General features: G+C 36.0%; 1 protein-coding gene across 4 annotated transcripts in view; it reads left to right on the top strand.

Moving 5' to 3' along the window:
- Window positions 1-670: 670 nt before the first annotated feature.
- myh9a (myosin, heavy chain 9a, non-muscle) overlaps window positions 671-20,937 on the top strand; it is a 39,905-nt gene continuing 19,638 nt past the window's right edge. For 2 of the 4 annotated variants that reach the window (XR_012407199.1, XM_005165694.6), the window contains exons 1-19: window positions 671-830; window positions 8,333-8,664; window positions 11,929-12,085; window positions 12,170-12,197; window positions 12,468-12,561; window positions 13,119-13,139; window positions 16,005-16,097; window positions 16,177-16,240; window positions 16,733-16,831; window positions 17,197-17,340; window positions 17,554-17,649; window positions 18,360-18,631; window positions 18,709-18,882; window positions 19,002-19,175; window positions 19,282-19,396; window positions 19,676-19,866; window positions 20,181-20,302; window positions 20,436-20,505; window positions 20,602-20,762. Coding sequence is in view for 3 of the 4 variants with exons in the window: in XM_005165694.6 (XP_005165751.2) it covers window positions 8,338-8,664; window positions 11,929-12,085; window positions 12,170-12,197; window positions 12,468-12,561; window positions 13,119-13,139; window positions 16,005-16,097; window positions 16,177-16,240; window positions 16,733-16,831; window positions 17,197-17,340; window positions 17,554-17,649; window positions 18,360-18,631; window positions 18,709-18,882; window positions 19,002-19,175; window positions 19,282-19,396; window positions 19,676-19,866; window positions 20,181-20,302; window positions 20,436-20,505; window positions 20,602-20,762 (2,402 nt within the window). In the remaining variant the exon portion in view is untranslated. 4 annotated transcript variants of the gene reach the window in all.

Below are 20,937 nucleotides of genomic sequence, written 5' to 3'. Positions count from 1 at the left end.
TGTGAAATAACTGAACATAAACACAGGAGGCCTAGTCTAGAAAAAATATATATATACTTTTAATTTACTTATAATATAATATATAATATAATATAATATAACTTATTAAATGTGATCATTATAATGTGAAATACTGTCACTTGACAGATGCACAATACATCTGTGAGCACATCAAAGTAATCTTGACTAGTGTATTCAGCAATGAACTTGTTTTTGTTTTTATTTTCTTATACTTGTCTTTTTTATTCTTGTTTATGTAAAGGATTTTGAATTGCCACTGTGTATGAAATGTGCTATATAAATAAACTTACCTTGCCTTGTGTTAAAATGGGATTTTACTGTAATAAGTTCATTATAAATGTAAAAAAAATATATAATGCATTAGTTAATATGATTTAAAGCAACGTTTTCTAGTTATTTTTAAATATTACTAAATAAATTAGAAAATTTCCCATGGCAATTTTAATATACCAATCAATCAAGTTTGGGCACCCCTACTTTACAAGAAAAAATACAAAAAGAATTGACCAATCAATGAAATCTCAACGCTTGATTGACACCAGAAAGGGGTTTAATCACATCCACAAAAGGGGCGGGACATTGGGGGTTGTCGACGTTGCATAGCCACGCCCACACAGCTGATTTAAGAGTCAGAGGGAGTTTGCTTAGAGAAGTGAGTGAGGAAACTAGAGAGCAGACTGCCGATGAGAAAGCAGGAAAGTAGCACAAACTCAAGAGCCTGTCGGAAAGTTTGGTCGCATTCGTGTCATTCTCCGTGAAAGGTTGAAGATTTGAGGAAAGTTCTCGACGAACGGCTCCGGGAAAAACAGGTGAGGAAACTTTTAAGTTACAATCTCACCTGAGAGCGCAAGCGCGCACCTGAACCTGTTATGCACAATCATCCAGTGCACGCGCGTGGAACTATGCTTCCTCGATATAAGTGATAAAACAATTTCATGGAAATAGAAATGTAGGCTATTATCATCAATTATAATTTAATCTTTGAGAAACTCATAATAAAGACAATATTGTGGTGTGTTGTTACTTTAAAGTTTAATTGTTGTACTGTTAAGTTACCCAAATTAATTTCGGTAGTCAAATTCCAGAGAAACTCGCTATCTGTAACATCTCAGGTGTGTGTGTGTGTGTGTGTATGTGTGTGAGTAACACGCCCAGTTGCTTTGAGACCAGTTTCTTGCAGCAGACTCGACCTGATTTGCTTAGCCCTCAGGACATAAATTCGGAACAGGAGGCCTCAAGTCTTATGTAACAATTCAAGTTACAAAGTTTCACTAGCTTGTCTTATTTTCATTGTGAAGACTTGTCCCATAGCTCCTTCACCGTACACTTGCATAAAATGCTGCGTGTTGACTGAGAGCACTGGCGTCTAATGTGTTGTTGACTTCATCTCAGAGCTGTTGGCATTTGAACTATAAGCAAGGATTGAACCAACTAAGCCAACTAAGATCAGTGGGATAAGAGAACGTGCTGATTGAGGGATAAAATAAGGCATGGCACTGCAGGTGACCACAGCAATGGCAGGACAGACACCCTGACAGTGTTTATGTGTGCATTTGTGAAATCATTTCCCACTACACCAAAAAACAATAACAAATGTATTGTATCTATATAGGGTTAAAAAAGAGAGGGAGAGTTTTGGAGTTTAGACTGAGATTAGATTCGCTGGATGTTTCATGGCAAAATCAAATCACATTTTTTTTTATAAATATCACTTTTCAATAAAAGAATAAAAATTTATATATATATATATATATATATATATATATATATATATATATATATATATATAACAGTGACATCATAAGCAATAAATAATATATAAGATAAAAATCTAAAACCGTTTAAGGTTTGCTTGTGATAATTCTAGCATTTGTGAAAGATTCACATTTTAAAATATCGAAATCAAATGCTTTGTTAAAATTGCATTGCACTTTAAGCTTAATATGATTATATTTGTCTCCTAAATTAAGGTATGTTTTGTTTTAAAGGGATGGTTCACCCACAAATTTCATTTTCACTATCAACAAGATATTATGAAGAATGTACAACACCGCTATCCATGATATCCAAAATACAACATGTTTGGGTTATCGGTGGTTTGGGTACAGGTTTAAGTTTAAGGTTTACATTTGATTATTCTAGCAATTGTGAAAGGCTACATTTAAAATACTTAAGTTAAAATTGCAATGCACCATAAGCTTAATAAGGTTATTTGGGTCCCAGATTAAGGTATGGTTTGGTTTGTGTAAAGGGATAAGTGCACCCTAAAAATTCATTCTCACCATCAACAAGATATTTTCAAGAATGCATGACACCAGTGGTAACCACCGACACCCAAACTACAACAGGTTTGGGTATCAGTGCTTTGTGTACAGGTTTAGGTTTAAGGTTTACTTTTGATAATTTTAGCGTTTATGAAAGATTCACATTTAAAAAAACTAATTCAAGTTAAAATTGCATTGCACTTTAAGCCTAATATGATTAGATTTGTCTTCTAGAATAAGGCATGTTTTAATTAAAGGATAAAACACCCACAAATAATAATTTTCAACATTAACAAGGCAATTCAAAGAATTTAAGACACCAATAACCACCGATATCCAAAATACAACAGGTTTGAGTATCGGTGGTTTGGGTACAGGTTTAAGGTTTACTTTTGATAATTCTAGCATTTGTAAAAGATTCACATTTTAAGTTCAAAATGCATTGCACTATAAGCTTAATATGATTATATTTGGTTCCCAGATTAAGGTTTGTTTTATTTAAAGGGATTGTACACCCATAAAAAATAAATTCTCACCATTAACACAAGATATTTTGAAAAATGTTAGTCATCAGTAGCAATTGATACCCATATAACATGGATCAAAATAAATACTATAGTAGTCAATGGATACTGGTGTCCAACATACTGTACTTTAAAATAACTTATTTGGTAAATATAAAATGAATTGAATTGTCAGTTTTGGTAGAACTATCCCTTTTTTTTCTATTTCTAGCCGTATTTAGTATAAAATTGTAAAACAAACAATTTTTTACCTACACCTTTGTAAAAGTGTCAGGAAAATAAATACTGTACTTGTAATCCTGTAAAACAGTCACATTTGTTCTTATATAAACACTATTTTAACCCCAGGTCTAAAAGGTTAATTCCTCTGTTACTCTTAATTTCAAACAACAGGCTGTAACATGTTGCCTTATTAAGCCTCTAGAGGAAGTGTGTCAGTGCGGTGGAGCAATTTTTCAATATCATCACGTCCCATTTCACTGTCCTCTTCCTTTTTGCTCAACTACACTTTTGTCATGTGTTATGCACTCATAGTCGGTTCCTGTTTTTGTTCTGGTAATCGCATATCAAAGCATCGAGGGCCAGTCCGACAAAAGTGGACGTCATGTGTACACGCTGTCATCTGCATTTAATCACAGCGACTGTATTGGAGCTGCTAATGAACTTGCAGACAGAGATGACACCCTGCTAATCTCCTTATCCCTCTCACACTCAGTGTCTCAGAGCGCTAAAGCTGTGCTGTTGTCATCTCTTTCCGCTTTGTGCATAATGTAACTGCTGCCGCTGGTACCCTGACCTTGCATAATTTGGCTTTTTTTTTCTGCTACAAAAAAAGTTTAATTGGATTTACTGAATTTCTTCTAAGGTAAATGGTTGCAAACAATTGATGTGGGCTGAATTTAAACAAATTAAGTTGAACATACTCAATTTAACTTGTTTATAATTTAGCCTATATAAATTGTTTGAAATCGTTTACCTTAAATTTAGTAAATCTAATGAATTTTATTTTTTTCTCTTGCCCAGTGTAGTACTTTTGTGTGGTTATAATTTAGTATTTAGTAGCCACTGGCAGTAAAAACACTCATGAGACTCTCACAACAGAGTACAGAAAGCTCAATTGAAGGACATTTTATTTTTATTAATTATTTCTTATGGTTTCAATTAATTAATTTATTTATTTATTTATTATTACACCTATTTATTTGCTATGATTTTTATTTTCGCCACCAACTTATATTTTAGTTTTGGTTTGGGGATGGTGAAGATTTTTACTCCAGAGAATCTTTGAGCACTTCGAGATCTGTTAATAGATATATCAGATAACTGTATATCTCGTTTGGAAAATTAAAGGTTTTAAAACTGCCAAATTTTCTGCTCTACCATTCCTAAGGTATATGTGAAGTTGTTTTTGTGTTTTTTTAGGACAACAGTATCTCCAGCAAAAAAAAATATCCTAAGATGCCATTTTTAATTGTGAAGAAATCTGTGTATTTGGATGTAGTGAAATCAGCAAAAGTCAGTGGTTCATTTTAATTGTTTCGCCTGATATGTTTACTGTTCCAAAATATTTTAAATGTTTCCTAACATAAGATTTATTGTTCAAAAGGGAAAAAGTTTTAGTTTTTTTCTAGCTACAAATGTTCTCCAAACTCTTCATATGTTGTAACTTGGCATGAGCCGGTATAAGACTCTGATGGCATGATAACCTTGAATGAAAATATCACGGTTTCACGGTATTGTGAAGCTGCTCTAAAATATTATCTTTTTTGTGAGTATGGGTAGAACACAATAACTTTTTTTCCCTTTTGAGCACAATTTTATTTTGAGAAATATTTAGAATAATTTGGAGCAGTAAACGTGTCAGGCTAAATAATTGAAATGAATCATAGACTTTTGCTGTCTTCATTTGCTTCAAAAACACAGATTTCTTTACAATTTAAAATGACATCTTATCTTTTGTGTTGGAGATAGCCATGATAACCATTTTCAAGGTGTACCACAGTTTGGAAAAGTCGAGGTTTTAAATCCACCAATAGTGTTCTGCTATACCGTTCCCGCGGTATGAGTAAGCAGAAAACCTCTCCAAAAATGCTGTTTTAAATTCATTTGGATTATTTGGCCTGACATGTTTACGGTTCCAAAATATCATAAATGTTTCTCAAAAAAATATATTGTGTTCAAAGGGGAAAAAGTTTTTGTTTATTTAGAATTTAAATAGAATATATTTTAAAGAAGTAATCACAATACTGCCAAACTGTGAAACCGTGATATTTTTATACAAGTTTATCATACCATCAGAATCTTATACCGGCCGATGCCTAGCTGGAGATACTGTCGTCCTAAAAACATAAAAATATCTTACACATTACTGTACCTTAGGAATGCTATTGCAGAAAATTTGGTGGTTTTAAAACCTCGACTTGTACTGGTATACCTTGAAAACGGTTACTGTTCCATGCCTAATTGCAACACTGATATACCCCCAAAACAGTTAGGCGTCTTGCATTCTTTTGCAATGTTTTGCTTTTAAATGGGTCTTATTGAGCAACATTTGGCATGATATTCATGTTCTGTATGTTAGACTTCATTGTTGTTCCAAAGGAACTTTGCTAAAGATGTATCCATTCTGTCTCTATTGCCCTGCAGGTGACTAATTTAACATGCATAGCGCTCCAAGCCCTGTAAGCCTTATTAGGTTACATTTTTTGCTCTGTTCAACAAAAGTGAAGGTGTTAGCCTTTTTTTCTGAGTACTGGAGTCCTCCACAGGGTGTGGCGCATAATGACATTGTCCAAACTTGTTTAGGAATTACTCCTTCAGTGCAGATGTTCCCTTCACTTCAAAACTGTTGTAGCTTGTGTCTTGTGTACATTTACATCAGCACACAGTAGATCTGTACTAGGAGCACTTTAACATGTGATCTTGCCTAAGGTAAGTTTGGTTAATGCGCTGTAGTTATCTAAATGTAGACATGACTCTAAATACAGAGTCATGAATACTGAAGAAACTGCTTGGACACTACTTTTTAACTTGAAGTATAAAGAAGTGCAAAATCTCACCTACAGATTTAATAAATTACACTAATAAAAGGCTATACTCTTAACAAAAGGCAAGCTGAATGCAATCAATGCTTAAAAAATAAACTTTATGAAATCCATCCTGTATTAGGAAGAAAGTCTTTTTATTTTTTTAGCTTATGATGAGGTCGTTTTGGACTAGATGGTGTATTGGACACACGAGACATTTACATGGACATTTACTAAAAGGAGAAGTTCCCCTAAAATGTTCATATTACTACAGAAACCAAACTGTTGAACACTAATGTTGTCAGACATTAATTTTTATCTGGAGACACTTATTTTTATGTATATTTTTAAATGTGAATCTTTCACATTCTAGAATTATCAAAAGTACATTTTCTTATGTATTGTTTATTGTTGATGTCTTTTTTTTTTTGTAATTGTTTTTATAGAAAAGGGATACTTTAATCGTAGCTATACCTTAAAGTGGAAAAGTAAAGAGAGTACAGTCCAAGGGTTCGCTATTTAAGGTATTTTGGGAGACAAAGATAATTTCTGACTGATTTCTGAGCAGTATAATAAGACCCCATTATAATGCTAAGATAGATGGCATTGGACCATAACTTTTAAACTGAGTCTTAATGATGCCGGTTTCAAAAGATGTACATAAAAAGCAGGTAATGCTTGATTTATCCATTTGTGGCTCAATGACAATTTAAGTGTTTTTCAGAATTTTAAAACATATAATTTGGACAGACTTGTGCCGCTATCTGCAAATTTGAGATTACTTTGAAGCGGAATATAAAGCAAAAGACATTTTTATTCATTTTGAACAGATTCGAATTAATTAATAAAACTAATTATTTAATCTAATAATTAATTATAGATTCTTATAAAAAAAAAAAAGTAAAATCTCTCTCCCATATAGAGAGTGAAAAAGATACCACAAACTATATTAGGCAGAAATGGGAAGAGAATTAGCGGAAGAAATTCCAGTTGAAAAATTGGAAACACACACACACACAACCAGTTGGTGGAGATAGAAAGAATTGGTCAAATCTAGTACGTTTTTTCCCTTACGCCCTAAATTAAAAGCAAACGATTGCCCACACCTCAAACTTGCTGGAGCATATGTGGGAAGGTTGATGTAGGTCATCTCCATATTTTCTGGACTTGTGCAAAAATATGACCTTTCTGGAATGAGATTTATTGGTAATGGAAAAGGTCTTAGGAGACCATATACCAAAAGACTTTTACAAATTCGCATGGAAACTATGAAGAGGTGGTTGTAAAGGAGGATGTTTACCTTGTAAATATATTAAGCGTTGCAAGCAAGAAGAGTATTACCAGATACTGGTATAAGCATGACAACCCCTCTTTTGGTTATTGGATGGATATTGTAAAGCAAATCAGCAATATGGAAGAATTAAAATTTTATTTTGAGACTTAAAGAACTTAATTCAAAAACATTGGAAGAAATGAATTAATTACTGCAATGTTAACAACTGTTACAAAGTAACAAGAAACAAGAATCTGGAACAAAGAACCCCCCCCCCTTCCCCCCAACACCCACACACACACCCACACACGCGCACAAATTGTCTAGTATTTGTTTTTTATTTAATGTGCAATACAGTAAAATTTTATATTTTTATAAATATGTTATAATGTTATAAAATTTAGTTCTCAAAAAATTGTCATTTAAAGAAAAGAAATTATATTTACAAAAATGTTCTAGTTTTGCCATGTTATAGCCAGAGAAGCTAATATTCAAATTTAAAACTCTTTTTTTTTAACCCTACAGACACATATATTTGTATATTGAATAAAATGTAACCATATTAATATTCACAATATAAAAATAGCATGTTAAATGTGAAATATAATACTCCATTTCTAATTAAAATGACCTCGGAAGTGGTGTTTCAGCTGTCAGGAAGTTTTATCTTACTGTGTGAACCTTTTATGCTGAATCATAATTTCTAATCTACATGAACATGCGCACACACCCATAACTGTTTGTGTTTTACCTTTTTACAGGTTAGTCAGACTCTGTTTCTAGGCATACACACACACACACACACACACACACACACACACACACACACTCACACACACTCAATGTGCACTAATATGGAGTTGCTGTTCTGAAATGAGTTTGGGAATTTGTGGAATTCTTATAATTAGGGGTTAAAGCAATTCAAATTTTAGTGTGTGTAGGAAACAAATGGGGGAAAGGGAAGGAGAATTGGAAGCAGAAGTGTTGCTTGATCAGTCAGATGTCTGAGGAGTGGTTGTCATTTCTAGGACAATATTGACACATGCAATATTCAAATGCTTCAACCGGTCTATAATAGTTAGGCAAAAGCATTTTTTTTTTTATAAACACAGTTGTCATGCTGCTTTATTTCTCAGATCCCCTTCTATAGATGTTAGTCCAATAATTAGGATTTATTTTAAAACCACAAAACCATTAAACTAAATGCTTCTCTTTCCCTCTCAGCCAAAATGTCAGACGCAGAGAAGTTCCTCTATGCCGACCGCAACACGATCAACGACCCTTTGGCTCAGGCAGACTGGGCCACTAAGAAGCTAGTATGGGTTCCTTCAGAGAAGCTGGGTTTTGAGGCTGGATCCATCAAAGAGGAGACTGGAGATGAGTGTCTCGTGGAGCTGGCTGACTCTGGCAAGAAGATCAAGGTGAACAAGGATGACATCCAGAAGATGAACCCACCCAAATTCAGCAAGGTGGAGGATATGGCCGAACTCACCTGCCTGAATGAAGCATCTGTTCTGCACAATCTGAGGGAAAGATACTACTCAGGACTCATCTATGTAAGTCTGACTGAAATGCTTCTGTTTGTATGTTCAGAGAGTAATATGCATAATCAGGGTTTCTGCAGGGTCTTAATGTCTTAAATCTCAAAATCCAAATTTAAGGCCTTAATGTCATAAATTTACTAAAATATTGTGTTGTAGGTCTTAAAGCTTTTTTTTAAAAAGGTCTTAATTTTCCTTTGTTCATGTATTGCTATCCAATCTGGCCAAAACCCATTTAATCACCAACAATCATCTCAAAACTTTAAACTTATTATTTAAAAAAAAAAGGTAGTTTTTTACTCTCTCAAGGGTTTAATTATTTTCTTTACAGTAACATTTGTTTAAACGTTCTCCGTGTATTTACTGCTGAGGACATCGGCCAAAACAGATTGTTGTGCATGGATTTTGCTTTTACACTATTTAAAATATTTAGCTAAGAAATAAAATCTTGAATATTTTAAATTATAAATTATTACTGTATTATTAAATGTACTAAATTCTAAATATATATATTGATAGGGCAAATGTTCTTTTCCATTTAAATTCCTTGTCCTTTAGCCCTTTTATGGGTCTAAAGATTCATTCATAATTGTCTTCATGTCTTAAATTTAACTCAAACTTGCAGAAACCCTGATTATGGAATAAAGTTGTTGTTGTTGTTTACCTATTTATTTCCATTTATGCACCATCAGGCCTGGTACGATAAGATTCGTATTGAGAGAGTCATAATTCTAAAGCAGTGCTTTTCAACCACTTTCCTGGAGGACCACAAGCTCTCCACTTTTTCCGTGTCTCAACCAAACACGCCTGATTCAGATGGAAAGAACTGTGATAGGTGTGACAGACAAAAGAGACATTCAAAATGTGCAGTGTTGGTGGTCTTCCAGAAACGTGGTTGAGACACTGCTCTGAAGAACTGATGCTTTTAAAGTTAAATGTCTGTTGTAGGTTTGAATCGATTTTTACATGACCTCAATAGCAGTAAAGCAATCATAGGTTGTTTATCTTAGATCTTGAACAGACGTTAAAGGAAACATGAACTCAGGGTAAACAACCAAAGTGCTTCTGAAGATCCTTCCTCGCTCTTGCTTTTTCTAGCTACATCTAGTATATGTATGTAGTGTCGTTTTTTTTTTTTTTTTTTTTAACTAATCAGGAAATCAAAACATTTTCCTGATGACGTTTGACTGTTGCCAAATTAGTGCAATAAATGATCTGACTATCAAATAATGCCTGTCATGAGTATAACCGCATTCACCATTAGGAGACTGTATAATCACTCTCGTAGGAGAACTTTGCTTTTACAATCCAAAATAAAGTAATCCAACATCAGTGCCCGAAAGCTCTGACCCTTCCACTACTTGAGCAAAGGAGAGGCTGTTGAGTGTGTGAAGTGTCCAACCTTACACTTCTTTTTAACGGTTAAATAAGTGTGTCATCCGAGAAATTAAAGTGCACATTATTATTATTATTATTATTATTATTATTTATTTTTGAGTTTTCAGTGTGAATGCACTACTTATGCACTATTCTAAGCCATTTTATAGTACAAATTTACGATTTGGGACGCACCTTCTGTCTAACAACCGTGAAACGGATCAAAACTGATGAAACTTTATCTATTAAGCATGTTGTATTGGATTCTGTCAGCTTTAATTCTGTTTTTTGTTTTCTATAGTTCATTCTTTAAAGACCTTAACATTTAACCAAATGAAGTTTTAGTTTATCACAATTTATATTGCAGTTAGATTATATTTTCTCCCTATGTAAATAGCGATTAAAGCTGGCAGAAGTAGTATTCTTTGAAGAAGTATTTTATCGACTTGATGTGACACATTGCAAATATTTCCTCCCCTTCTCATCCACACCAATTATCCCCAGCTACAGTGCACAAACACAATGTAAATGCCAAGCAAGAGAAGTTGATGTTAAGGAAGTTAATGTTTGTTCATAGTTAATTTAATTTTAATGTAAAACTTTTCAACAAATAAAGTTAACTGAGAATAATTCATTGTTAGTAAATGGTTAAATAAAATGGTTTTAGTGGAGGTTGAAATTGTTACGGTATAAAATTCTCTATTTAAGAGTTCCGACATGATCAAAATCAGTTGTGTAAAGTATTTGTTAATTGAATTCGTCAATACTTTGAAGTGATGCTAAAGGAAGGGAGGGTAGTTCCTTTGCCCTCATTTCCTTGCATCCTTGCATCTAAGCTCCCCCCTTCCAGGATGTGAGGGAAGGAAACGAAGACGCACAAATAAGAATTATTCGGGGGAAATTCCATAACCAAGATGGTGTTAATCACTTGGAATGCACTTTTAATCAAATGAAAATGCTCATGTATGAATTTTATAGTAAACCAACTGTATGTTTTAGTGCTAGTGGAGAGCATTTGCAAAGATTCTGAGTTGTCTGATTGGATTTTTTTTGTGTCCCTTATGGTGTGGACAAACAAATTTCTTGTTGCTCAAATCATGCGTGGTTAATACATGGGGTGTTTAGCATGTTTCACTGAGAAATGACTAGTAGATTTCACAAGTAATTTTTGAGAAATAAGTGAAACCTTGAAGTACAAGTAAAGTACAGTAAATGCCTTTTTTTTTTTTTTTTTTTTTTGCTTTTTCATAAGAATGAAATGTTATCTTGTAAAATACAGTTTTTATTTACTTGGCAAAAAATCAATTTTTAACAGTGTAGGTTAAATATAAACTGCACTTTATTAGCTGCAGTTTGTCAACACACTGTAAAAATATTTTATAGTCAAGACCTATTTTTGTTGCTTTAAATTATCCTAATAAGTTAATCCGGTTTCAAATAATTAGGTTATATAAAATAACTTAATATTTTTAGTCAGCTTGATTGATGTAGGTTATAGACGTTTTTTTTTTCCCTAACAAAATTTAAAATGAAAATTCAAATGCCTATTTTTTTTTTTTATAATAAACTCTCATAACTTCCCAAATAAATCAAAATGCATTCTTAAATAGGAAATCAAATGTATTTGATATAAAATGTTCATGATCATCTCAGTATAAACCTGTAATAATCAAATGCTAAATGTAGCTTGTGATGACTAGGAATGTATATTTGATTCGACCAAATTTTAAGGCAGCAAGAATTTTTACAATTTTTAATAAATTTTTTTAAAAGTGCATGTTTCTCCATTAGTCTCATCATTAAACTGAGAATCATGCAAACTTGAGCTTTGTGTTCGAGAAGAGTGGCTTTATACAAATGTGCGTTTTGTGTCTAATGACTGCGTGTAAATGACTGTTTCAGACATATTCTGGGCTCTTCTGTGTGGTAATAAACCCATACAAGTACCTGCCCATTTACACAGAAGAGATCGTGGAGATGTACAAAGGCAAAAAGAGGCACGAGATGCCCCCTCATATCTACGCCATCACAGACACGGCCTACAGAAGCATGATGCAGGGTGAGGACATGAACCATGACATAATGACAGACTTCCGTTCATGTGATGCAGTCACTTAAATATATTTTTCTTGTTCATCTTTAGATCGTGAGGATCAGTCCATATTGTGCACGTAAGCTTGACGACCTCCTTTTTGTTCTTTGTTTAATTACAAAAAGTCACATATCTTAAAGTACATTTAAATATGGAAATTTAATATTCATTTTGAGCTACAAGGGTTTGCATAAAAGTGAAATGAAGTCCTGGGGTCTGCATAGTCTTTATATTAGTAGTTACTGGTGATGATATTAAATCCATATAAAGTGAAATGGGTTCAAGCTTGGCATGGCACAGCACTTAAGCATTAAAATGTCACTTTCAAACCTTTCTATTATTTCCTCAGGGGTGAATCTGGTGCTGGAAAAACCGAAAACACCAAAAAAGTCATTCAGTACCTCGCTTATGTTGCATCATCCTTCAAAACAAAGAAAGATCAAGTGAGTACAGACTTACTTTTTCCCTCCGTGTTGGATTGATGGTGTGTGCATGACATGCAGTAGTATATTCACAGGATTTCAGTTTTGAATCTGTCATGCTCTTGTGTGCAAAGTGGATTCAGAGTCAATGTTGATTTGTGTGCACAACTGACAGATAAAGCTGATCGTCATGATGGAGCCGCTCATAAATGATAAACCACATCCATTTTTAATATCACCTATCCTGTCTCCAGCCCCACAGTTGATGTCAGACTTATCTTTTCCTGTTTTCTGTCCATTTTTTTTTTCTGTCAAAGTCTTCCTCCCTCATTCTTTGAGTTTAAAATTCCCCTCTCTACTGTTCAGACCAGGAAGTCGGCTTTATTTTCACATTCCTGTATCAGGTCTAGACCTGTTCCCACTGGGTCTGTAATCATTTTGTGAATACCTGCATATTTGCTTGTGGTTGATAATATACTAAGCCCTTTTTACTGTAAAAGCCTCCTGCTGTTCTATGTCACACCAGCATTTTAAAAAAACCTGTATTTTGAGACTTTCTCTCTGTTTTCATCCACCAGAGCAGTATCGCCCTGTCACATGTGAGTTGTACACCTCGCTCATTTCTTTACTCTATCTGACCATACCAATCCTTCACTTGCTGTATGCACACTCTGCTTTCCTGATCATGTGAATGTTTTTCTTAAAGGCCGTATTATATGGTGTTAAATCTCCTGCTTTGGTTAATGCAAATACTAACACTGTTGTGGAACTTTCTAGTGCATGTTCTGGTAACTCATTAGAATTAGGAGCACATAGTTAATGTGTTTCCTAACATGAACAGACAGTAGCCCCTTTCACACAGTGATAACGGTAAATATCAGGAAATTTTCCGGAACGACTTTACCGGTATATTCAAATAAGCGCTGTTCACACAGGGGAGGACGTTACGGAATTTTTCCGGAAAAGACCATTCACACATCCATTCCAAAATACCGGTAAATTCTGACATCATTCACCACAAATGAGCTTTAAACGGCTGCGCTTGTATTTGTAAACATTTGACTAAATTACAAACTCTGTGGATGATCAATATTGTGAACAACTTTCGCAGGATCACTTTCGCATGTCCAGATGTTCATAATATGTGCGTGTGCAGGCGCTTACAGGCTGTTTCACAGGCACACGCAAAGCTTGAAGGTAAACAAAAACAACGGCTTATCATAAGCATCTCATCGATGATTATTTACACAGTTGGCATTAAGAAGAACATATAAACGTGATCTGACTAACTTCTAGCAGCTAAATGTGTCTGGAAAAATATTAAAAGGCTTTTACTCTCACAAACCGCGCGGACGTAAATGCGTCTGACTGTTGTGATTGGCTAAAGCAGACGTCTCACGTCAGCACGTTCTAGACGTGCACGCGCTTATTATGGCAATCTTCCTTCTGCATTCACACAGCGCAGCATTCCGGCAAATTGCCGGTAATGTTACAACTTCTCTTTCCGGAAAATAGCCAGAACGAATTTACCGGTATTTTCAAAAAGGACCCGTTCACACATACAACCAAAAATTGCCAGCAATTTTCCGGAACAGTCTGTATGTGTGAAAGGGGCTAATGAGTACGTTTACATGGACACCAATAATCAGATTTTTATATGATTAAGACAATACTCTGATTAAGAGTCTACCATGTAAACAGCGATTTTTGGATTTCCTTAATCCGCCTTAAGTCATAAACTAAATAGAAATCAGATTAAGACATGTAGAGTATGCTGATTTAATGGCATTATTGAAGCGCAGTACAAATATGTAAGCGCCGCAATCAAACTATTACCGTTGTGTAGGATTTTTGGTGCATTTTTGCATAGACAAAGTAGTCTATACACGCACGTCAGGGGTGTTTGACCAATTTTTGACACTGCTCTCTCCACCTATCGAGTCAGTAAAGGACCACAGACACCTGCATCGCGAAATGCCAAGGTTTTTTTTATCATTCGGTGTGCATTGAAATATTGTAGCAAGGTGACCTGGGTCAATCCATGATTAATACATCCTCACTAACAGCATGGTTGGGATGAGGCTCCAAGGTTTTTGGAGAGTGATGTATTTAAAGAGATTATTCCAGCTAAGTTTTATTTTATTTTTTATTGAGCGTAATAACGAGACTGTGGTTATTCATTAAAGACGGGGCTGTTAACTCCCAACCCCCCCTTCAACAACCCACAAACTGACCAAGAGAGCAGAGACGATGATGTCCATTCTCGCACTCGGCCCATTGTAGAGCGGGCGAATGGTGGCGCTGCCTTGATAAGAGCGGAGGGGTGCTGCTATACCGCCCTAACAAAGTATTTCTTTAATACATCTGTGTCTCCCACAGACACTGATACTACTCCAGACAGTAAAGTGTCGCCCACAATTGAGGCAACTCTATCCTCACAGGGTGTTAGTTCAGCATCCTGTTCCCCCACCTGTTCGGTCCACACTTTGACGGTGCGCCGCTGTTCTCCTCTTTACCTGCACCTTTACATCGGACCATTTCTTTTTTTTTTTTTTTTTTTTAATTCACTCAAAGTGCCATGCTCGGACCCCACTGCATTAACCGTGCCAGCTGAACTCTCCCAGGGGTTTTGCGCTCATGTACGTGCGCTCAGTTTCACATTAATCTGATGTACAAAGAGAATTTGCGTGGGATTCTCCATACGCAGCGTTTCATACATCAGATTTTTTTTTTTACTGCGTTTGCACATTTACAGCTTTGTCCTTACCCAATGTTTTAGTATAAATTCAACGCAAGTCTTTGTACATGAGGCCCCGGAAATTACATGAAACTCCGGAGGTAGTGTAGATGGCACAGTGATGCAATGACGTTAATCAATCTATGGGCTATAACATGTAAAAAGGGATCATGAAAGGAACATTCAAAAAGAAACTCATGTAATTATAATATTATATTCAGATTAAGGCAAATAATTTGATTACTTTTGTCTATGTAAACGTGGTCAATGAACAACACTTGTACAGCATTAATTAATAGGGTATATGCAGAGCTATTGTTTCTCCATAATGAAAAACTTCCGGTGAACGGTTAATGTGACTCCATTTTATACGGTTCTTTTTACAGCATTGATGCTGTAATGTAATCAAAATATTATCTGTTAAATAAACTGGCATTCATTTAATTGCTAGAGCGTAAAAAGAGTTTACACACACGCGCCCATCAGTATTAGCAGGCTAGTGCAGGAGTTTTATCATATGTTCAGCAGACGCATGTACTTCCAACTGATGCTCCTTTTTGCAGTAAAGCTTTAATTTGGAAATCTTGGAGTTGTGTCTGCTGTATATTGATGGTGTTGGAGCTTTAAGATGTTGTCTGTTGCACCTAATGGCCTTTCATTTCCTGCAGTGGTGAATTGTAGCATTTAAATGCACTTAATTTCCTCTTATCAATTCTTTGTCTGCCAGGGTGAGTTGGAGAAACAGTTACTCCAGGCTAACCCAATTCTGGAGGCCTTCGGCAATGCCAAGACTGTGAAGAATGATAATTCTTCTCGATTTGTAAGTGTGCACAGACAAAAATAAATCATACAGTCTCCCATAATGTTTCAATATGAATCCAAGTTCTTTTCGTTCACAGGGAAAGTTTATCAGGATAAACTTCGATGTCAATGGTTACATCGTTGGAGCCAATATTGAAACCTGTATCCTTTTCAGTGACTGGGCCATCACTTAGGAAACTGAAACGTCAGAGCATGCCCTCAAAAAGACTATGATCATAGCACAATGCAGAATATTGCATACACTGTATTAAGTGTTAGCCAATATTGACATAAAAGCTAAATCAATATAGAAGCTGCAGGATGAGTAAGTACAAACTCTATACTGTAAAGACAATCTTGAAATTAAGAGTGAATTAACAGAAGTCATCACGTAAATGTTTGTTAGTTGGCAAAATCCTATGATGAAATGGATGGGTGCAATCAGTGATTTAAGGCCGTTATATATACCACAGTAATTTAAATGTGGCCTTTGTAAACCCATAATGCAAAAATATGAAAATAATGTTTAGTATCAGTTAGCAGCAACTCTATTGTTTAGTCAAATTCTTGGCACATTCCTAGTTTTTACTTGGAAAATAAATTATCATGCAGAATGCATCTACCTTCCTTATTTCCCTAACATAAATGTTTCAGATCTATTGGAGAAGTCTCGTGCGATCAGGCAGGCCAAAGATGAGCGGGCTTTCCATATTTTCTATTACTTGCTAACAGGAGCAGGAGACAAATTACGCTGTGAGGACCTTGTTGTTGTTGTTGTTGTTTTTTTTTACTTGTGTACTTTTAATACTGAATGCCCATGTGGAGGGTTAGTTAGGTAAACTCCCCACAGTTGAAGACCTCTGCCTTTAATCCTAAGTAAAACACCTCAGCAGCTAAACAAGCTTTTCAGGATCTCTCTTTTTTCTCTCAGTTTAGTAAACACTTTTTGTGGGCTGAGCTTGTGGACTCAACAATTTTCCTGACCCATTCACCAATCCTAGCTTGCAGATTTTCATATGAATTTATAATAGCCATAGGAAGAATTAAACAGACAATTCCCTCTGTATTCTAAGGCTGATCTGTAAAGAACGTTTTCAAGTTTGTTTTGTACTCTACAGCTGAGCTGTGCCTAGAGGACTACAATAAGTACCGTTTCCTGTCAAATGGAAATGTAACTATCCCTGGACAACAGGATAGAGAACTGTTTGCAGAAACCATAGATGCCTTCAGGATTATGGGCATCCCGGAGGATGAGCAGACAGGTATAGAGATTCAAACAAGGCACTTTTTCATCTGTAGTCTACAGTGTTTGTAATCACCTAAAGCCATGATTCTGAAAAAAAATTCTACTCAGAACTGTATTGGCTTTATATTAACTGAACCTGAAGATAAGATTTTCATTCACTAGCGGCTGATGTGTTGGTTACTGCCTCTTATGTAAGAGGAAATGTAATGTGTGTTTTGTTTTGTCCCAGGACTTCTGAAGGTGGTGTCTGCTGTACTACAGCTGGGAAACATGAGTTTTAAAAAGGAACGCAACTCTGACCAAGCCTCCATGCCCGATGATACAGGTTTCGTTTTCCTTAAGATGCGCTACTTGTCCCAATTGAACTTCATTACAACTAGAGATTGACTTTTTTTTTTTTTTTTGACCTGTTGATGCTGGTTTTTATTGATTTCTATCTTTTTTGTAATTGATAGTGTATACATGCAACACTTTTTTTGTTGCACTTTGTCATAATAAAGGATTGATTACAGAAACGGTTAATTTTAAAATTAATTACCTTTTTTATATTCATTGTTAAAATAAATTAGTTGTCCCAAAACTTTTCTGTTTTCACAAAGGTCCAAAGATATATGCTAAAGAAATTGACATTTTATATTTGAATTAACATTTGTTATAGTTTTGTTCTATTTTATAGATGCTATTTTTTCCCCTAATGCTTTTAATCTGGTTCCGGTAAAACTTTACCATGATTAATGATTTCTCTCTCTAGTAGTTCTGACCGTTTTTAGCAGATTTATTTTTTTTTTTTAAATCTCGCAGCAGAGATTTTAAGAGAAATTCCACAGCAAAAAAAATAGCTGGCTGGAATCAGACAGGTGACTAGCCAGTCATCAGTCAGGAGGAATCATGCGAGAACTGATCTGTGCATCTGTACTTACAATTTCATGTATTCTCCAGTTCTACATTCTCTGATTTGGATTTTCAATTATTATAGACCAGAATCAGTAATAATGCAAATGCAGTAATTTTTCCCCCCCTTTTCCCTTTTATCAGCTGCCCAGAAGGTGTCCCACCTCTTGGGGATGAATGTGACTGATTTCACTCGTGCCATTCTCTCGCCACGCATCAAAGTGGGTCGTGATTTTGTTCAGAAGGCTCAGACTCAAGAACAAGCTGAGTTTGCGGTTGAGGCCTTGGCCAAAGCCACATACGAAAGACTGTTTCGCTGGTTGGTCATGCGCATCAACAAAGCTTTAGATAAAACCAAGCGTCAGGGAGCTTCTTTCATCGGAATCTTGGACATCGCTGGGTTTGAGATCTTTGAGGTGCGGAAGAAATACATTGAGTATCTCCATTCTAATGGGCAAGTTTGATTTTTGAATCTTTTTCTCTCTCTCTGTAGCTGAACTCATTTGAGCAGCTCTGCATCAACTACACCAATGAGAAGCTCCAGCAGCTCTTCAACCACACCATGTTCATCCTGGAGCAGGAGGAGTATCAGCGGGAAGGCATCGAATGGAGCTTCATCGACTTCGGTCTTGACCTGCAGCCCTGCATTGAACTCATCGAGAAGCCTGTATGTTTATTGAGCCTAGAATAGTGCGCTACAATTTTAGTAAAAGTCAAACTGTCCTTAGTTATCTTTGTCCGTTCTTGATATCTGGGTCTCCTTTTATTTCCTCTCCTTGTCCCCAGAATGGTCCACCAGGAATCTTGGCTCTGTTGGATGAGGAGTGCTGGTTCCCCAAAGCCACAGATAAATCCTTTGTGGAGAAAGTGGTGCAAGAATTGGGCAACAACCCAAAATTCCAGAAACCCAAGAAACTCAAAGATGATGCTGACTTCTGCATCATTCACTATGCTGGAAAAGTGAGTTTATGCGTCTTAAATGCTATTCAAACTAGTTTATTGAAGTTTTTACAATCCTGTTTCTTTTATAAGTGTAACCAGCATGTTTTTGTGTGGTCTTCAACAGGTCGATTACAAGGCAAATGAATGGCTAATGAAGAACATGGATCCTCTAAATGACAATGTGGCCACTCTGCTCAACCAATCTGTGGACAAGTTTGTGTCTGAGCTCTGGAAAGATGGTATGAAACTAATTATTAGACTTGATCAACCAGTAGATTGATTTAATGCTTAGTTATTTGGATGCCACAATTTTTTGACGACAATCCACCTGCTACATTGAGCTTTTGTGTGTCAGGCTTTTAGGTCGTCAGAGAGTAAAGCGAGTCTGGTTTTGCCAGTGTGTAAATTTGCAGGTGGTCTGCTGACTGTTCATCCTGGAAACCTAAAGATTCCACAGTTAATAGTTTAAAATCAACTCTTGCATTGGTTTGTGTAATACGTTTTGTTTGCATTTTCAGTGGACAGAATTGTGGGATTGGACAAAGTTGCTGGAATGGGCGAATCCCTGCATGGAGCAGTCAAAACTCGTAAGGGAATGTTCCGTACCGTTGGACAACTGTACAAAGAGCAGCTGATGAATCTGATGACCACCCTCAGAAATACCAACCCAAACTTTGTCCGATGCATAATTCCCAACCATGAGAAAAAGGTATGAAGAATACATTTCCACCCTCTCCAGTCATCAGCTTATTTGTATAGCCTAATGCACACGTGTCAAACTCAGTTCCAAAAGGGCCGCAGCCCTGCACAGTTTAGTTCCAACCCTAATTAAACACACCTGATTAAACTGAGTCCTTCAGGCTCGTTTGAAACCTACAGGTAAGTGTGTTGGAGCAGGGTTGGATCTACACTGTGCAGGGCTTCGGCCCTCCAGGAATTGAGTTAGACACCCCTGGCCTAATGGCTCATGTACCTTGTTGATGCTTCCCACAATGAAGTCACTGCTCTGCTCCTCTCTTGTAGGCTGGTAAATTGGCACATCACCTGGTTCTAGACCAGCTAAGGTGTAATGGAGTTCTAGAAGGAATTCGGATCTGTAGACAAGGGTTCCCCAACCGTATTGTCTTCCAGGAGTTCAGACAAAGGTATCTAGATTATAATGAATAATATTCAGCTGCTATTAGTGCACAAAGAATACAGGATTTGACTTTTTTAATAAACTATAGACTTAAACCATGCTTTTTGGTCTTACATTTTTCTTCTCCACTGTAATTTCAGATATGAGATTCTCACTCCAAATGCCATTCCCAAGGGCTTTATGGATGGGAAGCAGGCCTGTGTCCTAATGGTAAGAGAGGTTATGCATCTTCTCAGCCTTACAATTGATTCTTTTAGTATTCGGTGTAAACATGTCTTTCATATTGATAATTTTTGCCTCTCGCAGGTCAAGGCCCTCGAGCTAGATTCAAACTTGTACCGTATCGGTCAGAGTAAAGTGTTCTTCAGGGCTGGAGTTCTTGCCCACCTGGAGGAGGAGAGAGATATGAAGATCACCGATGTCATCATCAGCTTCCAAGCCTGGTGTAGAGGCTACGTTGCTAGGAGGTATAGACTTCCTAAATTATCTTAACTTTTGTACATTTACAGGTGATCTTAGCTGAATGATTTTTATAGATGTACCTAAATTTAAAAGTCTGTTCAACACTAGAACCGCTGGAGGTTGCTGTATACCTAAAATTGCCAGTGCGAGTAAATTTTACCCAGCACAAATTTTGTTTTG

The sequence above is a fragment of the Danio rerio genome, chromosome 6 (genome assembly GCF_049306965.1).
Source record: "Danio rerio strain Tuebingen ecotype United States chromosome 6, GRCz12tu, whole genome shotgun sequence".
Taxonomy (NCBI): Eukaryota; Metazoa; Chordata; class Actinopteri; order Cypriniformes; family Danionidae; genus Danio; species Danio rerio.
Note: the sequence above shows the minus strand (reverse complement) of the source record. Positions and strands in the feature narration are given on the sequence as shown.